General features: G+C 45.1%; 1 protein-coding gene across 9 annotated transcripts in view; it reads right to left on the reverse strand.

Annotated features, from left to right (window-relative positions):
- The window catches only part of EFR3A (EFR3 homolog A), a 189,976-nt gene that overhangs the window by 73,087 nt on the left and 97,160 nt on the right, over window positions 1-19,729 (reverse strand). For all 9 annotated transcript variants that reach the window (XM_073330119.1, XM_073330113.1, XM_073330112.1 and 6 more), the window contains 2 exons: window positions 18,100-18,249; window positions 2,731-2,868 (listed from right to left, as the gene is read on the reverse strand). In XM_073330119.1, the coding sequence (XP_073186220.1) occupies window positions 2,731-2,868; window positions 18,100-18,249 (288 nt within the window). The remainder of the gene's footprint in view (window positions 1-2,730; window positions 2,869-18,099; window positions 18,250-19,729) is intronic.

Below are 19,729 nucleotides of genomic sequence, written 5' to 3' on the forward strand. Positions count from 1 at the left end.
AGCTCCCTCCATCCTCAGCCCCTATCATGTCCCCCCTGCTCTGTGAAGATGGGGTACAGGAGAGGCGGGGAGGGGAAACCCTGACATCAGCATCTCTCTTCTCCCCTGCACAGCAAGCAGGAGGTTGCCTCGGAGCTGCTCCCAGGAGAGGGCAGGAGCAGCATAGGGCAGTGCTGGGAGGGACAGCTGAACTGCCCAGCAATTGATAGCCTGCTGGGCAGCTGCCAAACAGAGAACTTTGGGGAGCTGATGGAGGGCTGCTGGCCCACCCTGGTTCCAAGCCCCCACCATCTAGCTCCAACGGGCTGCTCTTTCTGCAAGCAGTGGACAAAGCAGGCGGCTGCCAAACAACGTTATAAGGGAGCATTGCGCAACTTGAAACAAGCATGTTCCCTAATAGATCAGCAATGTAACAACAAAACACCATTAACTGGAATGACGTTAAGTGAGGAGTTACTGTACCTGGCTGACAACATGAATAGTTGGAGGAGGAGGCTCCTTTAATTCAGAAAAAAAAATAATCACCTGGCCTATGGTGGACATGGCAGACAGGTGTTGGACTTCACTATCCTCACGTTGAAGTTTTGTGTGCACAAAGCTCTCTTTGTTTTCAGGAACTTGCCATCCTCTTCCAAGGCAATCAGACCGTGCCTGACTAGCACAGCAGAATGTAGCACCCTTACTGTCCTTTTGCCTTAGAACGCTGGTCACTTGGAGTGAAGATGAGCCCCAAGGCTGTCCAGCTGAAGACACTCCAGCTTCCTTCCCGGTCTGCAAGACCATATGGTAAGAGATCTCTCAATACCTGACAGACAAATTCCCAAGGCGTTGGAGAGATACACCAAGGTGGAGTCGACTGTGGATGCACTGGTGAAGAGCTGGTAATTTTTAGAAGTGTACCTTCTGTCTTCTGTCAAAGGCAGCTCTCTTCCCCAACAAGTTCCCTGCCCCATGTTCATTCCTTATATCCTCTCAGGCCCACCTCTCCACAATTTCTGAACCCCATCCACTAAAATGATTCCTCTTTCCTTCATCCCAGAGAAACTTAGAATGCAGGAAGAGGGTGGCTGTTATACTGCTTCCTCACAGAGACTTCAATGGGCTTAACTCAGAGGAGTAGTAAAGCAAGAGGCATCAGACACTAGCTGGCCTAATGGTTATTCTTCATTGAGCTCTGCAGTTGCAGGAGAACAACAGTGCAGTAGTTGGCCCCTCAGGCTGTAGGCTGCATGGCCTGGCACACTGACTGGAACTGATTCACCAGGGATGGATTTGCAAAATTTGGAGCACTTCTAGTCAAATGAAGATTGTTGGTTACTATGCAGACTTGTCCTTGAATGCAAAAGTAGGCCCAGTAACCCACTGCAACTCCTACTGCAGTCACTGGGAGTTGTTTCACTTAACTAACTGAAGGCAGAACTGGTGCTATTTCAAAGGGGAAACACAAACCATCTATCTCTTCAGATTTAGCTTCTTCAGTATGAATACTAATGTCAGAAAATGGAGCAGCAAAAACAGTAACTGCTCCAATTTCCTACAAGGTCTTTCCATGTGGTATAAATTGCTTTCAGTAATTTATATCACTGTGAAATCATTATTGGAATATAAATGCCAGTTTCTACAGTTCATTCACTTTTGCTATTCAGCTATTTACTAACCAAAATGTTGGTGAACACCCTTCCATTTCAGTACGTAACCTCTGAACTTTGGTTAAAATGTATTATGGACAACTAACAATTCACAAATGTGTTTGAAAGTAGGCATACTCTGCATTTATAATGCATGAACTTCACATAAGTGGTCATAAAACAAACAAATATTACTTTAATAGATTAGCTGCAAGAAGGACATTATTTCTATTAGTGCTAACTTAGAGGCTCAAATCAGTATCAGGCCCCTCTGTGCTAGACGCTATGCAAACACACAGCAGAAGAGTCAGTTCTGGACCCAACGAGCTTATAATTTAATCTGAGACAAAAACAACATGAGTGAAAATCAGAAGGCAGGAAAAGATGATAGGGAGAACAGTTTACATCAGTTCGTTCCGTGCACAAGTCAAACATCATTGAAGGTACCAAGTACACTTTAATATAATTAGCTTTCCCTGACTGATGCACAACAAAACCATTATCAGATGGTTGATTTCCTGTAGGTATCACAAGCAGAGGTGTGTCTCGAAGAAGAGTTAAGTAGTAGCCATATGTATTAATTCAGAGGGGTGTTCCATGTGTAACTCATGCTTACTGGAATGAATGTGGCTCTGTCTCCTCCTGGAGGCTGGACCACAGCAGTTTATGAGTTGGCTACGGTCTATGAGCAAATAGACTTGGGTCTTTTAGCTCAGGCAGTAGAGAAAGACTGCTGAATTAAAACTGTAAACCCAATTTCAGCCTCCACTGGCAACAACCCATCCTGGGCACTGTAATACAGGGGCTGCATGGGGGAAGCTAACAGATGGGCAGACAAGGCTGGCATCTAGCTGGGACAGGTAGATTTTTGAAGGGCCTTGAAAAAGGGGACAAGAAGGAATGTTATGGGATAGAGTTTTATGGGATGAAACAGGAGGAGCCAGTGAAAGGATTCAAAGTGACGTGATCAGAGTGATGGACAGGGAAAAAAGATTAGAATGCAGTACTTCAAGTATTAAAACTTAATCTTTTTTATTGAAATATTAGACACACTTCCAACTTTTAGGACAAACAGTTATTTTGACATTTGTTTTCTACTCACGCAAAAACTGGTCTGACAGCATTGTTCATATTCCCATAGGTTGCTCGGCCCAACAGTTCTCGAAAACAATTCTCGGCCAGCACAGCAGGGTTCTCCTCTTTCTCTCCTCCTGTAGGGGATGAGGGTGGGCCAGTTCGACTAAAACAAAGAAAAAAGTTGCACTGGAGTTATTTTTACTTGTTACTCATACACCTATCCCTAGGTACTTTTATGGCTCTCATCCGTCTAGTATTCAAGTGCTTGACTTATGCAAAGCCACTCAACAATGATCTCTGCAAGATACCTCATCCAAATTGTTCCAAGACAGACAGGCTGGGATGTAAACCTAGAATGCACTATAATGCCAGGCACTAACTAGCCATGTGGACACTGCTACTGCGCACTAAAAGTATAGCGTGCTTTGATCTACTCCCATTTCACGTAGCCAGTTAGTGCACTGCAGGTTAATGTGCTGTAGATTTACATCACAGCCTGCTGTGCACTGTCCATCTGGTCAAGCTCTGTATATTTTTGTGGGTAAACAACTTTATCTGTGTCTGTACTAGGTTGTGAACTACCTGGAGCAGAGACTCAATGTCAGTCTTTACATATCTGTTCTCCCCCAAGCAAACTGTAAGTGTTCAATAAATAATTTAGTCATAGGACCAGTAACCGATAGGAGGCAAAACAATGGCTACCAATACTGAGTTTTGACATGTTACTTATCCAGTAACACCATCACATCTAGTATTGTAGATTTGTCTATGGACTGAGAAACCTGGTGAACAAATGGTTGCCCTTTTACCCTAGACAGCTTTAAATCTAAAATCTATTTGCCAAGATCAAACACACTAGTTAGCTATGTAGCTATACTATTTGGTTAGGTTTAATTCAGACAATTCTGTCAATCCTTCCATTATCTGAAGGGTTCCATCCTGATCTGAAGGAACTGGATAGAGGTTAATGACCTGAAGGAACCTCCATCCCCTGCTGTAATTCTCTTCAGAAAAACATAATTGGTGAATACGCTCTCTACTGCCTTCGCCTTTCACATGCAGTTTTTATTAGAGGAGCACTTTGGGGCAAATAGAACAAAAAGTTCCTGCAATGAACCTTATGTCTTGTAAAAGAAGAACAAGTCAAACAGTTCTGAAGGAGCCCCAGCTGCATTTGTATAGGCCCTGAACTCAGCTATATCCAAAGAAATGTAGCCATTCTTGGTCTTACGCAACCCTCTAAGTATAGCAGAAAAGAGTATTATAAAACACAGTACTTTATTTAATGCCTTTTTATGGTTTTATTCAATTGGAATTCAGATTATTCAGAGGGCAGGAGCCATTCAGCAGAAGGTGGCCTCCTCCACGGCTGGGGGCTCCTCCTCCTCGCAGTCCTAACTAGAGGTCTCTGCTCTGTCCTGCTCACCCACTCCCATGATTGCAGGGCAGCAGAGGGGTCCCTGTGCTGCCACAGGGTCGGTGGACACTTGATCCCTGCAGGCACAAGGTGCAGGTAAGGCTGCAGTCCATGCAGGGAAGAGCAGAATCCTGTCATGGCCCCACTCACTCCCCTCCAGGACAGCAGGGCTGCAGAGGGCTCCTTGTGCTGCTGCAGGAGCCATTCAGCCTCTCCCAAGGTTGAGGGCTTGTCCTCCCCCTTGCAGTCCTGCCAGGAGGGTCTTTCCTCTATTAACTGAATGTCCACATTATCCCCCAGCATGAGATACATGATATAGAGAGCTTGTACCTCATGCTGGGAGACAAGGAAGGGATTCAGACAATGCGGACATTCGGGTAATAGGGTTTTGGATAAACAGGAACCTACTGTAAACCTATATAGAAGACAAGTCGAAAAGAATTTAAAGCAAAAGTTATGTGATGTTTCAGGCTGCACAAAATATTTTTGGTAACATAGCTAAGGTTTACTTGTATTAATGTATTATATTTCAAAATGAATTAAAAGCCCCAAATCTATGCAAGAACTTGGGCAAAACTTTGGTAGGAACAAAGTGACTAAAGATCTCTTTCACTTGCCCACTGCTTAATCATCATTAGGTGGGCGAGTGAGAAATGAAAACTCCAATACTTTCGCAGTAATAGCTGGTTTCCAGGTTAAAAAATAAATAAATGATGGAACCAATTAGAACATTGCTGCCCATGTAACTATATCACAACTATATCCTGTAGACCTTAAAGTCTGCAAGCATATTCAATTCCAGGAACACAATGCTTCTGTGTTAACTTTGTTTACAAAGAGTGTCAATCAAAAGAGGCAAGCCACATTTAATAGTTTCAGTAGCTTACAGCTGTAGCCTACGAGTATCACAAAAAGTCAGATGTTGAAAAGAAATGTCATTGTAGTCACATGACAATGTACTTCACAGCTCTACGGCTTTCCAATGTTCACAGAAGCTTTGTGGTTTAAGGTCATTATGATCTAAACTTACATCGTCAAACCTAAGTGCCTCTACTCTGGTCAATATTTTAGAAGCTACAATACTAAGTAGATGGTTAATAATTAGACCCTTGCCAGACATTTTTAGGGTGCAAAAGAGGAGATCAGGAGGACACTTTAACAGAATAGGAAGGAAAACTGGATTTGCTATTAGAGGGTAAGTCTGCACAGCCTGAAGCACTGAGCCTCCCGGCCTGGGTCAACAGACTCAGGCTAGCGAGGCTTATGCTAGTGCTCTAAAAATAGCAGTGTAGAATGCGCTTTGACGTTGCAGCTAGGTTCAGAGCCTGAGTCACAACTTCAAAGCACTGTCTACACAGCGTATTTTTAGAGAGCCAGCCCGAGCCCCGCTAGCCCAAGTCTGTTGACTCAGGCTGAGAGGCTCATTGCTGTGGGCTGCGTAGACATACTGTTTGTGTTTTACCACCACCTATGCCCAATGCCAACCACTTTATTGTTAAGTTATATTGGTTATTTCAGTTCCAGTTTTTAAACGGGATATACCAATTGTAAAGCTGAATGAAAATTAAAATGAACAAAACCATTTTAAGTTCGGCACATAACTGGTAGTAATATAAATAGTGATGCTATGACTTCAATTTCTTAATTACCTACAACAGTGATATTCAATTACATTTTCTGGTGGGCCAGATAAGGCAATGTCCAAATGTTGGTGGGCTAAAGGGCACTCTCTAGGGCCAAAGGGCTTTTCAGGTGTTTGCTCTCTAGTGAGCCTGCCACCAGTCAGGGCTTGCAACTTTTCAAGAGTGGGATGCCAGACTATTTATTAATCTCAACATAAAAAATTAAGTATGCCGGTAGACAATATTCCATTGAAATGTTGCAAACAATTATTTACACAAATATACTGTAATGTTATTAAAACAGCATGCTATTAATATAAATTCTATTAAAACTACAAAATTCAAATTAGAAGTTAAACTCATAAGAAATGAACGGACATCTAATTTTCTTTTCTTATTGCCTCAAATTTTCTGATATTTGCTTGCAGAGTCTTTTTCGAAAGAGTGCTGCACAGTACCCAATCAAATTAACTAATGAAAGCATAACAATTACAGATCACTTTAAGTTGCATAAATATCTGATACAGCACTTGATTAAGCCAAAAGGTAGCAACACAGTCTAGCTCCAATGTGTTTAAATGCACATGAAAAGTTTAATTTAGAAACACATAGCATGACAGTAAACAGAGGGAAAACAAACTGAAGTGCATCTGCCCTGCTCCCATCAACTCAGCTCCCCTGCAGTTCTGCCCTCTAGCCCCTCCCATGTGCCCCCCCTCCCCCCAGTTTTTCCCAGCCCCACCTCTGCTCCTACTGGATTCTTCACCCCCCTCTCCCAGAGTGGGGGAGGGATGCAGCAGGATCCCCCCTCCCCTCTTCCAGGCAGAGGGCAGCTCCAGGGGTTCTCTTCACCAGCCTCTCCCTTCTTAAGATAGTTATTACAGGGAGGGAAGGGAGAGGAGCAGAGGAACCATTTCTGCTCACATAAGTGGAGGGGGTGAGGGGAAGGAGAGGGAGTGAAGGGCATGGACCTGCCCTGAGCTGTAGGGCTCTTTGTGCCCCCTCCCTTCCTGTGAGAATACGCTAGACTCCTCAGTGAAGGAGAAAAGAACTCTGCTGTTTCCAGAGCGGTCTGGTTGGCTGCTGCTTCCCAGAAGGCATGAAGGAACAGCAGATGCCCGGGCAAATGGAAGACCATTGTGGCCCAGATCTGTCTCTCAAGCTGCCAACTGAAAAAACACTGTAAGTGATATATTTTGGAGACCCCTTATAATCCAAGGTCCTGAGCTGCATCCCCTAAAGCCCCTGCGTTAATCCAGCCCTGAGTACATTACAATGTTTCACTGCAGAGAACTTTGCCATTTTTCCACTGCAGCTATCAAAAAAATCTGTTATGAATGGGTATATGGTAAATGCCTGCTCAGCTTGTAATAAACTACATATGACCTCTTCCAATCCCTACTTTGAGCATTTATTCTAGAAACCATGAGTAGGAAGAATGTTTCAGGCTTATGAAAAAGGATATATTACATATACAAGCAATTAGATAGTACATTTCTCCCTTATAATACAGAACTGTAATGAAGCATAAGTGCAGTAGAGAAAAAGAATAAATGACTTTTAGAATTATAAGACACAGCATATGCAAGTCTTTGAGTTTGCCTACATGTGGGGTGGGGTGGGGTGGGGTAGGGGAGGGTAAACCTCATTGATGCCATTATTTAACCTGCAGTACATAAATCACACTAATAGCATGCATACAGGATGGCTGTGCATTTTTTAAATTTGCATCATTGTGCACACTAAGCATATGGAGTTCTTGGAGGATATTCTATGGTCCTTTGTTTTGCTGCTAAGAAGTATGCATTCTGGGATTTTTCTCGCTGCATTGTGGGATGCATAGCAGAAACCAGGAGGGTTCAAATTCTTAAAAGAAAAAAAAAGAAACCTAGGTTTCTGCTTTCTCTGCCCAGTGCTTCTTTTCTGGATGGGTGAGCCCCATTTTTGTATTTCTGTTGGCCGGCGTGGGCCCAACAATGCGCCGTACTGCACCACTGTGCTGGCAACTGTGAATATACAGAGGCAGGCTGGGCTGCATTTCAGCAATTAAAGCTGGATGAATTTGGACTTCGCCTGCTGCACCACCCAGCAGATGATGTGGCAACATCAGCTGTCCAGTAGCACCAGCAGCTTCAGTGGCAGCAGTGGGGTGAGGATGATGAAGAGGATGACACAGAGCAGCTGATTTTAGAGGAGTCGTTCCTGAAGCAACTTCACACCCTGCGGTGCCATTTCATGGCATGCCGACCAGCACGGATTGGTCGGAAAGGAGAGGATACTAACCCTGTGAGGTATCTGGAATTCTTCAAGATGTGTGTCCCTGTACATTTTGTACATCCCATAAACCAGCGGCCTCCAGTCCCAAGAGCCATGGGGGAACTATGATTGCAGTTAAAGAACGTTCAGATTGGGGTGAAGCATCTGACCTGCATCCTGAGACACAGTTGAGGTTTGATCGGAAGTTGCCATGGAGGATGAGGGGTGAGTTTCATGAGGGAAGGAAACTAAACTTGTCTTATTTTTAGGGGCGGGCTTCTTGGAGTCCTTATTTTTAGGGACGGGCTCTGGTTTGCTGCATCCACCACCAAGGTCCCGGGTTGGGGGTAGGAGAAGAGGTCCTTATGCCCCTTTTGTGGGATGAAGTAATGCTTCTCCACACCCCGGCTGTAGGTGGTATAGAGGCTGGGGTCTGTCAGAGCACCTTTGTGGTGTTTTGTACAGTTTTTATGAGGCAGTGCCACCTTGGAGGGATCCTCTGGGGCGAATGTGTTGACCATTGGGTCCGAGTCCTCCACAACTTCCTCAGTTTGCATATTGAGGTCCTGGCGTATCCTCCTAAGGAGGTTCTGGTGGGCTTTCATGTCCATTGCTGGGAGGGACATTGTAGTGCCCACTTCTGTCTTACATGGCAAGGAAGAAAATGAGGCTGGAGGTGGGACAGCCCCTCCAGTTCCCTGTGATGTGTTCAGAGACATCCACTGCTGCTGCGACTAGTGTTGCGGGAGCCACAGGTGTTGGCAGCTCTGACAACGCACCCAATCCGGGAGGCCTGGGGTCTGCACCCCATGGTTTTCGGGAGCCCTGAAAGGGGGTTGAGGGAGGGAGAGAGCAGTATGGGCAACAAAAACTACTGATGCTGCCTTGGAACTATGCCCTTGGGCCTGGTGATAGGCCCAAGGTGTCCAAAAGGGCCATTGTACTGGGCCCTGCCACTGGGGTGGCGAGTACACCATTGGTACCAAGGGATCCTCCACGCTACAGTGCTGAGACCGGAGCCGGGATCTTGAGCGGTACCAGCTGTGTCGGGACACGAACAACTCCGCCTCTGACTCAGAGGAATAGTCTGAGCCCGACCAGGGTGGGGCAGACCCTGACCTGACATCGAGGCGATGGGTAACAGCACTGCATCATGCTGGGCTTGCCACAGTGCCGGATAGGTGGTGCCACAGATGGTGCCGCTGTCAGTGCCCAAAGGGTGCAGCAGATGTACCGGGTATCAGCGCTCCAGGAAGGAGAGCTACTCTAACAGGGAAGGAAAAGCTATCTACTCTTGGAAGAGAGTCTAAACCTTGCTCAAAAAAAAAATTTAAAAAAAAATCAGAATTTGTGATATTAGTGCATAATACCTGTCAATGTCTTCTATCTTCTGCATATTAAAAAGCAGTGAGAACTATCTTGTCCATATGCTCCAGGATGAGCTGGGGCTTCCGCTGTCTGCACCTGAACCAGTGAATGAGTGGTGGGGGACTGTGCCGTCATGGCAATCAAATCCCACGCGGCCTCAAAAGTGACTGGTGTGGAGGGAAGGTCAAGGTCCTCTTCCAACACCTCCCAGACTAGGAAGTCCACCAACACTGGACTCAACGGACCTCCCCTCAAGGCTGGAGTCAACAGTGACGGGACCAATGGACCAGCCTTCTGGTGTCCCGGTCTGGGACGCACCACACTGATGTCCTGTTTGCTCTTCTTGGTGTGGGAATGACCCCCTCTGCCTTTTTCTTCTTATGCTGCACCGGGGATTGTGATCTGTGTCGCACCAATGAGCCGGCCTTCCACAGTGGGGAGCGGTGCCGACGCTCCTTATGCGAGTCCTTCCTCAGTGCCGAGGTGTCCCGCACTGAGGCCGGTGAGCTGTGCAACGAAGCTGCTGGTGCTGCCTCTTGTGCTGGTTGAGGCCAGAGAGCAGACTCCATTAAAAGGAGATTCAGCCGATATCCTTTCTCCCTGCAAATGTCCCTCTCCCAGGCACTTCAGACAAGTGGCGTGCAGATCCCCTCTGGGCAGAGGCTTACCACACCTATCACACAGCTTGAACCCCTGGGGCCGCAGCAGGTCTTTGACAGTACTCTTAACCTCTCTTGGGAAGCCCAACAGCTGCAGCGAAGACACTCTCCTCCTGAGCACTGCAGTGAATATAGATCATGCTGCAGTATATGCAGCATCCAACGAAGCCTGGAACAATATCTTTGCCAGGAGCTGACCCTGTCTACAATAGCCTTAAACTGATCACGATATTCCTCTGGCAGGTGCTCAATAAAGGAATTAAGTTCGTTGTAATTTAAATAATCATATTTGACCATGAGCGCCTTATAATTTGCTATTTTGAACTGAAGTGTGGCTGAAGCATAGCATTTGGGACCAAAAAGATCAAGCCTCCTGTCATCCTTTCTGTAAAGGGTGGACTTTGAGCTATGCTATCTACCTTGTTCACTAAAAGCCTTCACTACCAGGGAATTTGGAGCTAGATGAGAAAATAAAAACTCTGATTGCCTGGCAGGGACATAATACCTTTTATCTGCCCTCTTGCAAGTAGGTGGTATGGCAGCTAGGGTTTGCTAAACTGTCTTAGCAGCCTTTATTGACCAGAATGATAATTCAGAGATGTGTAGGTATGCAAAATATCTAGAAGTTTATGACAGGACTCTTGAACCTCCTCTAAGGGAGTCAGAAGCATTTCAGCAATTCACTTAATCAGTTCTTGAAAGTGCCTAACGTCATCTGCCTTAGAGGGTGGTGGAAGCATGACAGCTTCATCAGGCAACGAGGAGGAAATATTAGTAAGAGGTGTCACCTCCTTAACCACTCTTATTTCTTGCTCCTCAAAGGTTTCCTCCTCTGTCATAAATGGTGGTAGAGGAGGTGGAGGAAGAATGGTCCCTTTTCTGTTCCCTCCAGCGGTGCAAAGATCTTGCTGCAAATTGTTGATGACAGAACCCCCACAGGTCCCACCAGAACCACTAAGGGGGCTCAAATAGCATAGAATCATAGAATATCAGGGTTGGAAGGGACCCCAGAAGGTCATCTAGTCCAACCCCCTGCTCGAAGCAGGACCAATTCCCAGTTAAATCATCCCAGCCAGGGCTTTGTCAAGCCTGACCTTAAAAACCTCTAAGGAAGGAGATTCTACCACCTACCTAGGTAACGCATTACAGTGTTTCACTACCCTCCTAGGGAAAAAGTTTTTCCTAATATCCAATCTAAACCTCCCCCACTGCAACTTGAGACCATTACTCCTCGTTCTGTCATCTGCTACCATTGAGAACAGTCTAGAGCCATCCTCTTTGGAACCCCCTTTCAGGTAGTTGAAAGCAGCTATCAAATCCCCCCTCATTCTTCTCTTCTGCAGACTAAACAATCCCAGCTCCCTCAGCTTCTCCTCATAACTCATGTGTTCTAGACCTCTAATCATTTTTGTTGCCCTTCGCTGGACTCTCTCCAATTTATCCACATCCTTCTTGTAGTGTGGGGCCCAAAACTGGACACAGTACTCCAGATGAGGCCTCACCAATGTCGAATAGAGGGGAACGATCCCGTCCCTCGATCTGCTCGCTATGCCCCTACTTATACATCCCAAAATGCCATTGGCCTTCTTGGCAACAAGGGCACACTGCTGACTCATATCCAGCTTCTCATCCACTGTCACCCCTAGGTCCTTTTCCGCAGAACTGCTGCCTAGCCATTCGGTCCCTAGTCTGTAGCGGTGCATTGGATTCTTCCATCCTAAGTGCAGGACCCTGCACTTATCCTTATTGAACCTCATCAGATTTCTTTTGGCCCAATCCTCCAATTTGTCTAGGTCCTTCTGTATCCTATCCCTCCCCTCCAGCGTATCTACCACTCCTCCCAGTTTAGTATCATCCGCAAATTTGCTGAGAGTGCAATCCACACCATCCTCCAGATCATTTATGAAGATATTGAACAAAACCGGCCCCAGGACTGACCCCTGGGGCACTCCACTTGACACCGGCTGCCAACTAGACATGGAGCCATTGATCACTACCCGTTGAGCCCGACAATCTAGCCAGCTTTCTACCCACCTTATAGTGCATTCATCCAGCCCATACTTCCTTAACTTGCTGACAAGAATACTGTGGGAGACCGTGTCAAAAGCTTTGCTAAAGTCAAGAAACAATACATCCACTGCTTTCCCTTCAGCCACAGAACCAGTAATCTCATCATAAAAGGCGATTAGATTAGTCAGGCATGACCTTCCCTTGGTGAATCCATGCTGGCTGTTCCTGATCACTTTCCTCTCATGCAAGTGCTTCAGAATTGATTCTTTGAGGACCTGCTCCATGATTTTTCCAGGGACTGAGGTGAGGCTGACTGGCCTGTAGTTCCCAGGATCCTCCTTCTTCCCTTTTTTAAAGATTGGCACTACATTAGCCTTTTTCCAGTCATCCGGGACTTCCCCCGTTCGCCACGAGTTTTCAAAGATAATGGCCAATGGCTCTGCAATCACAGCCGCCAATTCCTTCAGCACTCTCGGATGCAACTCGTCCGGCCCCATGGACTTGTGCACGTCCAGCTTTTCTAAATAGTCCCTAACCACCTCTATCTCCACAGAGGGCTGGCCATCTCTTCCCCATTTTGTGATGCCCAGCGCAGCAGTCTGGGAGCTGACCTTGTTAGTGAAAACAGAGGCAAAAAAAGCATTGAGTACATTAGCTTTTTCCACATCCTCTGTCACTAGGTTGCCTCCCTCATTCAGTAAGGGGCCCACACTTTCCTTGGCTTTCTTCTTGTTGCCAACATACCTGAAGAAACCCTTCTTGTTACTCTTGACATCTCTTGCTAGCTGCAGCTCCAGGTGCGATTTGGCCCTCCTGATATCATTCCTACATGCCCGAGCAATATTTTTATACTCTTCCCTGGTCATATGTCCAACCTTCCACTTCTTGTAAGCTTCTTTTTTATGTTTAAGATCCGCTAGGATTTCACCATTAAGCCAAGCTGGTCGCCTGCCATATTTACTATTCTTTCGACTCATTGGGATGGTTTGTCCCTGTAACCTCAACAGGGATTCCTTGAAATACAGCCAGCTCTCCTGGACTCCTTTCCCCTTCAAGTTAGTCCCGCAGGGGATCCTGGCCATCCGTTCCCTGAGGGAGTCGAAGTCTGCTTTCCTGAAGTCCAGAGTCCGTATCCTGCTGCTTACCTTTCTTCCCTGCGTCAGGATCCTGAACTCAACCAACTCATGGTCACTGCCTCCCAGATTCCCATCCACTTTTGCTTCCCCCACTAATTCTACCCGGTTTGTGAGCAGCAGGTCAAGAAAAGCGCCCTCCCCAGTTGGCTCCTCTAGCACTTGCGCCAGGAAATTGTCCCCTACGCTTTCCAAAAACTTCCTGGATTGTCTATGCACCGCTGTATTGCTCTCCCAGCAGATATCAGGAAAATTAAAGTCACCCATGAGAATTGGGGCATGCGATCTAGTAGCTTCCGTGAGCTGCCGGAAGAAAGCCTCATCTACCTCATCCCCCTGGTCCGGTGGTCTATAGCAGACTCCTACCACTACATCACTCTTGTTGCACACACTTCTAAACTTAATCCAGAGACACTCAGGTTTTTCTACAGTTTCGTACCGGAGCTCTGAGCAGTCATACTGCTCCCTTACATACAGTGCTACTCCCCCACCTTTTCTGCCCTGCCTGTCCTTCCTGAACAGTTTATAACCATCCATGACAGTACTCCAGTCATGTGAGTTATCCCACCAAGTCTCTGTTATTCCAATCACGTCATAGTTCTTTGACATTACCAGGACCTCCAGTTCTCCCTGCTTGTTTCCAAGGCTTTGTGCATTTGTATATAAGCACTTGAGATAACCTGTTGATCGCCCCTCATTCCCAGTATGAGGCAGGAGCCCTCCCCTCACAGACATTCCTGCCTGTGCTTCCTCCCGGTATCCCGCTTTCCCACTTACCTCAGGGCTTTGGTCTCCTTCCCCCGGTGAACCTAGTTTAAAGCCCTCCTCACTAGGTTAGCCAGCCTGCTGGCAAAGATGCTCTTCCCTCTCTTTGTAAGATGGAGCCCGTCTCTGCCCAGCACTCCTTCTTCATGGAACACCATCCCATGTTCAAAGAATCCAAAGCCTTCTCTCCGACACCACCTGTGTAGCCATTCGTTGACTTCCACGATTCGACGGTCCCTACCCAGGCCTTTTCCTTCCACAGGGAGGATGGACGAGAACACCATTTGTGCCTCCAACTCCTTTATCCTTCTTCCCAGAGCCACGTAGTCCGCAGTGATCCGCTCAAGGTCATTCCTGGCAGTATCATTGGTGCCCACGTGGAGAAGCAGGAAGGGGTAGCGATCCGAGGACTTGATGAGTCTTGGCAGTCTCTCCGTCACATCGCGAATCTTAGCCCCTGGCAAGCAGCAGACTTCTCGGTTTTCCCGGTCAGGGCGGCAGATAGATGACTCAGTCCACCGGAGGAGAGAGTCCCCGACCACCACCACCCGCCTTCTCCTCTTGGGAGTGGTGGTCATGGAACCCCCAACCTCAGGACATCGCATCTCATGCCTTCCAACCAGCGGAGTCTCCTTCTGCTTTCTCGCCCCAGACATATCATCTGGTCCACTCTCCGCAATGGTACCTGTGGAGAGAACATAGGTGGCATAGCATAGGTGGAAGCATCCATCTGTGTTCCTGCCAGGGGGTGTCATTTGAAATCTATCCTCCTGTAACACGTAAGTGTAGGAAGGAGAGCACTGTGTCCTAGAATAGACAAGGGAACCCTGCACATACTCCAAAGGGTGTGGCGGGGCTAGCTGTTCAGCTTGCAAAGTAGACACAGGCAAGTATGTTACTCTAGGTGATAGAGAGGTTGGTGATCAAGAGACTCCTGTCACTGACAAACCCCCAGCACTCATTAACAGAGGAAACTTCGGCTTTGAAGATACTATCAGGTCCTATGGGTACCTAAATTCTTGCGATATCCATAGTATCAAAGAGTTGAGGGAGAACCTGTGGAAGATGGCTTCAGTATTGGTGCACCTGGTACTGAGTGCTTGGCATGTGAGTAAGTTGGTTCGATTCAACCTGTAGCATAAGTAGCTAAGCAGTCTTTGGTACCACTGATTTTCATATTATCGGTACCAAGTGCTGCTCAGGGACTGGCTCAGAACTCTTAACAGTCTCTCTGTTGGTGTGGGTACAGGTACCCAAACTCATTACCGAGTCTGTCCAAATAATGGACTCTGCTCCACCCTTGCAGTGCCGGCATCACTTGGAACTTGTATGGAACTCCTCTTGGGACCTGAGGTCTCCGTCCCTTCTTGTGCGTCGGTGAATGAGATTTCTTATAGATTTACTCCTTACCTCCTCCTAGCTAGAGGCAGATGTGGATGAAGACTTCAGTACCATAGATGTACTTTGTGCCGTGGTACTGCCTACATCTCTAGCGGTCTCCAGCAACCAAGACCTTGATGTGGATGGGCTGCTAGCAGTACTGGGAGGTCTATGTAGAGAGGAGTCCTCCACCACGGGATCAGAAGCTGGTCCTAAAGCAGGCTCCATCATTAGGCGTTTAACTTGATCTCCCTCTTTTTCTGGGATCTACCATTGAAGGAAGTGCAGATCTTGCACTTACTGAGGATATGAGTAAAAAGAAAAGGAGTACTTGTGGCACCTTAGAGACTAACCAATTTATTTGAGCATAAGCTTTCGTGAGCTACAGCTCACTTCATCGGATGTAGCTCACGAAAGCTTATGCTCAAATAAATTGGTTAGTCTCTAAGGTGCCACAAGTACTCCTTTTCTTTTTGCGAATACAGACTAACACAGCTGTTACTCTGAAACCTGAGGATATGAGTATCACCCAAACAGTAGAGGAACTGGGAATGCCCATCACTGACCTGCATAGCCTCATGGCAGGCGAGACACCTCTTGAAGACCAGCATTCCAGAATAAAATAATGAAAAAACTTCTATAAGGGGAAGCTCTTAAATTATCTCTATGTGTATATATATTTGTTAAAGGAAAAAAAAATACAAAAGGAACAACTATTCCAACAACTGCAAACGCTACAAGGTAACTATATGCTAACTAATTTTTGAAGTATTAGAGAAAACAGGTACACAGAGGATCCATCTCAGGCTGAAGCCAGTTGAGAAGGAAATGAGGACAGTTTTCCTGTGCTGCTCCATATTACGTCAACAAGGGACACAAGGATGTGTGGGGCGCACGTTTGGGCCGAATAGGCACCGCTACCAAAAATCTCAGATCAAAGGTGCAAGCACACTACTTGAAGAATAGTTCATAACTGTGTCTTAAAAGCAACCAATGTCAAGAGAAATGTTTCATTCTCCCTTAAGATGCTAGTGTGTATTTATTCATTCTCTATGCAGCTGGGCTGGAAAGACTGGTCTTTCCTACATAAAGCTTTGATGCCATCTGCTAGAACAATATGGTTCATACTCCTACACTTTAAGATGCCTTTCTCTTCTGCCTCTGCATGTATAAAGTCACAATAGCAAAAAACAAACAATTATTATTTGTAGCATTTAAGGCCAAGAGTCAACAACTGATAAATATTGTTTTCCATTTTTATGTCATGTGTATAAAAGCCACTTATCTGCCACTTGGAAAAGCATTAGCCATTTTTTCTGCTGAGTGTCTTTAGTATACTACCTTTCAAATAAGCAGTTAGCCTCAGATATTACTTTCCTTTGCTCACTAAGTGATAAAATTTACCCCAGGGTTCATCTGAAATGATCTCCTTTGAATGAATGCAGAAAGTACTAACTTAGTTAACCATATGTCTGCTTCTTAGCACAGGGAAAGGTTAAGAGGGAACCAGAAAGGTGCCTTTCAGAGGTGCCTCTGACTACTTCCTCCTGAGAAATCCTCTCTTTTAGCACAGACATCCCAAAGCCAGTGGAGGCTGGCTAGGCTTCTCTCATTAGGAGCAGCAACACGAGGGTCCTGGGAACAACTGGCTTTTGTTCAGGCCACTTTTTCAAGGGTAAAAGCCACATGGAGACAGCTGTGTGCCCCAAAGGCCTGGACAATCTGTATTCCAGAGACACTTTCAGAGAAGCATGTAGAGAAATGGGCAGGTAGGCAATGACTGATCTGAAGTGGGGAGCCATTGGTACCAGCCTAGCTTGAAACTGCTGCTGCTTTGAAGGGGAGCCAGGTGCTGCCAACCAGAAATGGAAGAAAAAGTGAGGCAGGAGAGAACACAAAGGGCCTGTAGGTTCAGGAAAGCAAAGCAGGAAGGCATGAGAGAGAGAAAGCATGAAATGACTGCTTTGTGTAGATGTAGAAAGTCTACCAGGGATAACAACAGACAGGGTCTTAAAAGGGCCAGATTCAACCACCAAAAGAAAGATTTGTTTAAGAATGCCTCCACAAATGGAATTAGCTTGACGCAATTCCACAGGATTACCAAATGGACATTTGCCTGTAATACATGCTCCACAGAACAGTATTTATCAGCAACTGTATGGCTCCAATACTATTATGAAAAAAAACAAAAGAAAACTTGATACACATACTGGTACATACAAAAATGCACTGGAAAAGTAACTGTTGCATATTCTCAAGAGCTACAGTGATTTAGCCAAAGAGCCATTGAAAGTCAACAGCAGCTGGGTGCTCAACTGCCATTTGTGCCTTAGTTCCATATCTTGCTTCCACTTCTCCTCCCCTAAAAGAAAAATCCCAGAAACTGCTTTAAGGACTACCTAAAAATTAATAAAAATCTCAACTTTAAACAGTTTTGTTAAGTTTGGCAAAAATGGTATTTGCTGATTTTTATGTCAGACACTGCATGAAACAAGTGATTTTTAATTTTAAAAAGCTTAAAGGTATCTGGATAAGCAATTTGTGAACCAATTTTCAGTCTGGTGGGATCTGGAACAATTGAAATATTGATTGTTGAAAAAAATGTTTACCAAGGCAAAGATTAGCAGTTAACCATATACATGCTACCAGTTATACACATTTATCAAGAGTATCTAGTGACAATGAGAGCTACTCTAACAGGGAAGGAAAAGCTATCTACTCTTGGAAGAGAGTCTAAACCTTTCTTTAAAAAAATCAGAATTAGTGATAATTACTGCATAATACCTGTCAATGTCTTCTATCTTCTGCATATTAAACAGCAGTGAGGGAACTATCTTGTCCATATGCTGAGGTTCCCATATGGTTGCTCTGAGCTCATCATTCACTGTTTTACGTACTACTCCCTGAATGCCTCTGATTCCAGCAATCCGGATCCTAGGAGAGAAAAGAAATTTCAAAAGATGGAAACGTAGCATAAGACTTAATGATTTATCTAGTTATTAGGCAGAGTGGTTATGCAGTTTGGATTTCATTTAAGCTCTAAAATGGAATTAAATTGGAAATATGGTTAAAACTGTACGGACATACCTATTTCCTTTAAATGGACACAAGGCTCCTACTTGTGGCACCTTAGAGACTAACCAATTTATCTGAGCATAAGCTTTCGTGAGCTACAGCTCACTTCATCGGATGCATACTGTGGAAAGTGTAGACTTTGGTTAGTCTCTAAGGTGCCACAAGTACTCCTTTTCTTTTTGCGAATGAACGGCCGTTACTCTAAAAAGCTCCTACTGACATTGATGGAAGCAATGCATGCACACATGAGGACAATATATGGCCTTTAAAAGTTATACTGATATGGATCTTCAGGCACACTTGCAAATATATAAAATTGTTCAACTGTACAGACTGCCTCTTAAAGCACCAAGTGCATGGCTTACAAAAAAGAAGGAGCTAATCTTTCAAGATTTTTGCAGGTTGAGATCTACAAGAATGATTAGAAATGACAGAAGTAAGCCAGAAAAGGGAAGACAGCCTAAACTGCTAGAATAGTTACATGTATCTTGATCAATGAATAAAAGTTAAACATGAAATACAAAAGGGCACTTCAATCTGTATTTATAAACCAAATACACCAAAAATGCTGACTGCAAAAAAATACAAACTGATATGTTCTGACCTCTACTGAAAACTTAGTCCTATTAATTACAGCCATTTATACAGTATCCATAAGAGTGATGTAAAAACAATAACCATGTAACCGATTAAAATTCTATCGGTTACACAGTTAAACATTTAACCGGGGAACTATTTATGCGGGGGGTGCTGCAGCGCCCCCACGTTTCAGGCGGGGCTCTGCTGCCAGCCCCGCACTCAGGGATTCTGGCACAAAATGCCTGGCACAGGCGGCTGCCAGCTGGGACCCCGGGTGGAATTTAATCATTAACAGAAAACGATAAGCATCAGGCTTATTGGTTAACCGGTTACATTTTTACATTCCTAATCCATAAGTATAAATACAGGTGTAGTTCAGAAGAAACTATGTAAAAAAACAACCTTATACAGAAAAGGTTCATATCTGTGGTGTTGAACTGATAAATATTAAATATGGTTGAGGTGGCAATGGCTTTTCTTTTTTTTTTTTTTACACATATATTTCGAGACAAGACACACCTAGTTATAAGAGGTCAGAAGATTTAGCATAATAGGACTTTTTAAAATAAAGATTTTATCACTCCTTTAAAGCAATTTTAAATCTTAATTTCAGCACAAAGGAATACTGTCACTGGCCTTGATTCTTACTTCTCTAAGCTAACTGTCAGTCACATTACAGTTGCTAAACTAAACTAAAATATTCCAAGCTTTACTTCATAAATGCCACATTATTCACTAGGAACACAGTTACAGGAAAATA

This window comes from Lepidochelys kempii, chromosome 2, assembly GCF_965140265.1.
Source record: "Lepidochelys kempii isolate rLepKem1 chromosome 2, rLepKem1.hap2, whole genome shotgun sequence".
Classification (NCBI taxonomy): Eukaryota; Metazoa; Chordata; order Testudines; family Cheloniidae; genus Lepidochelys; species Lepidochelys kempii.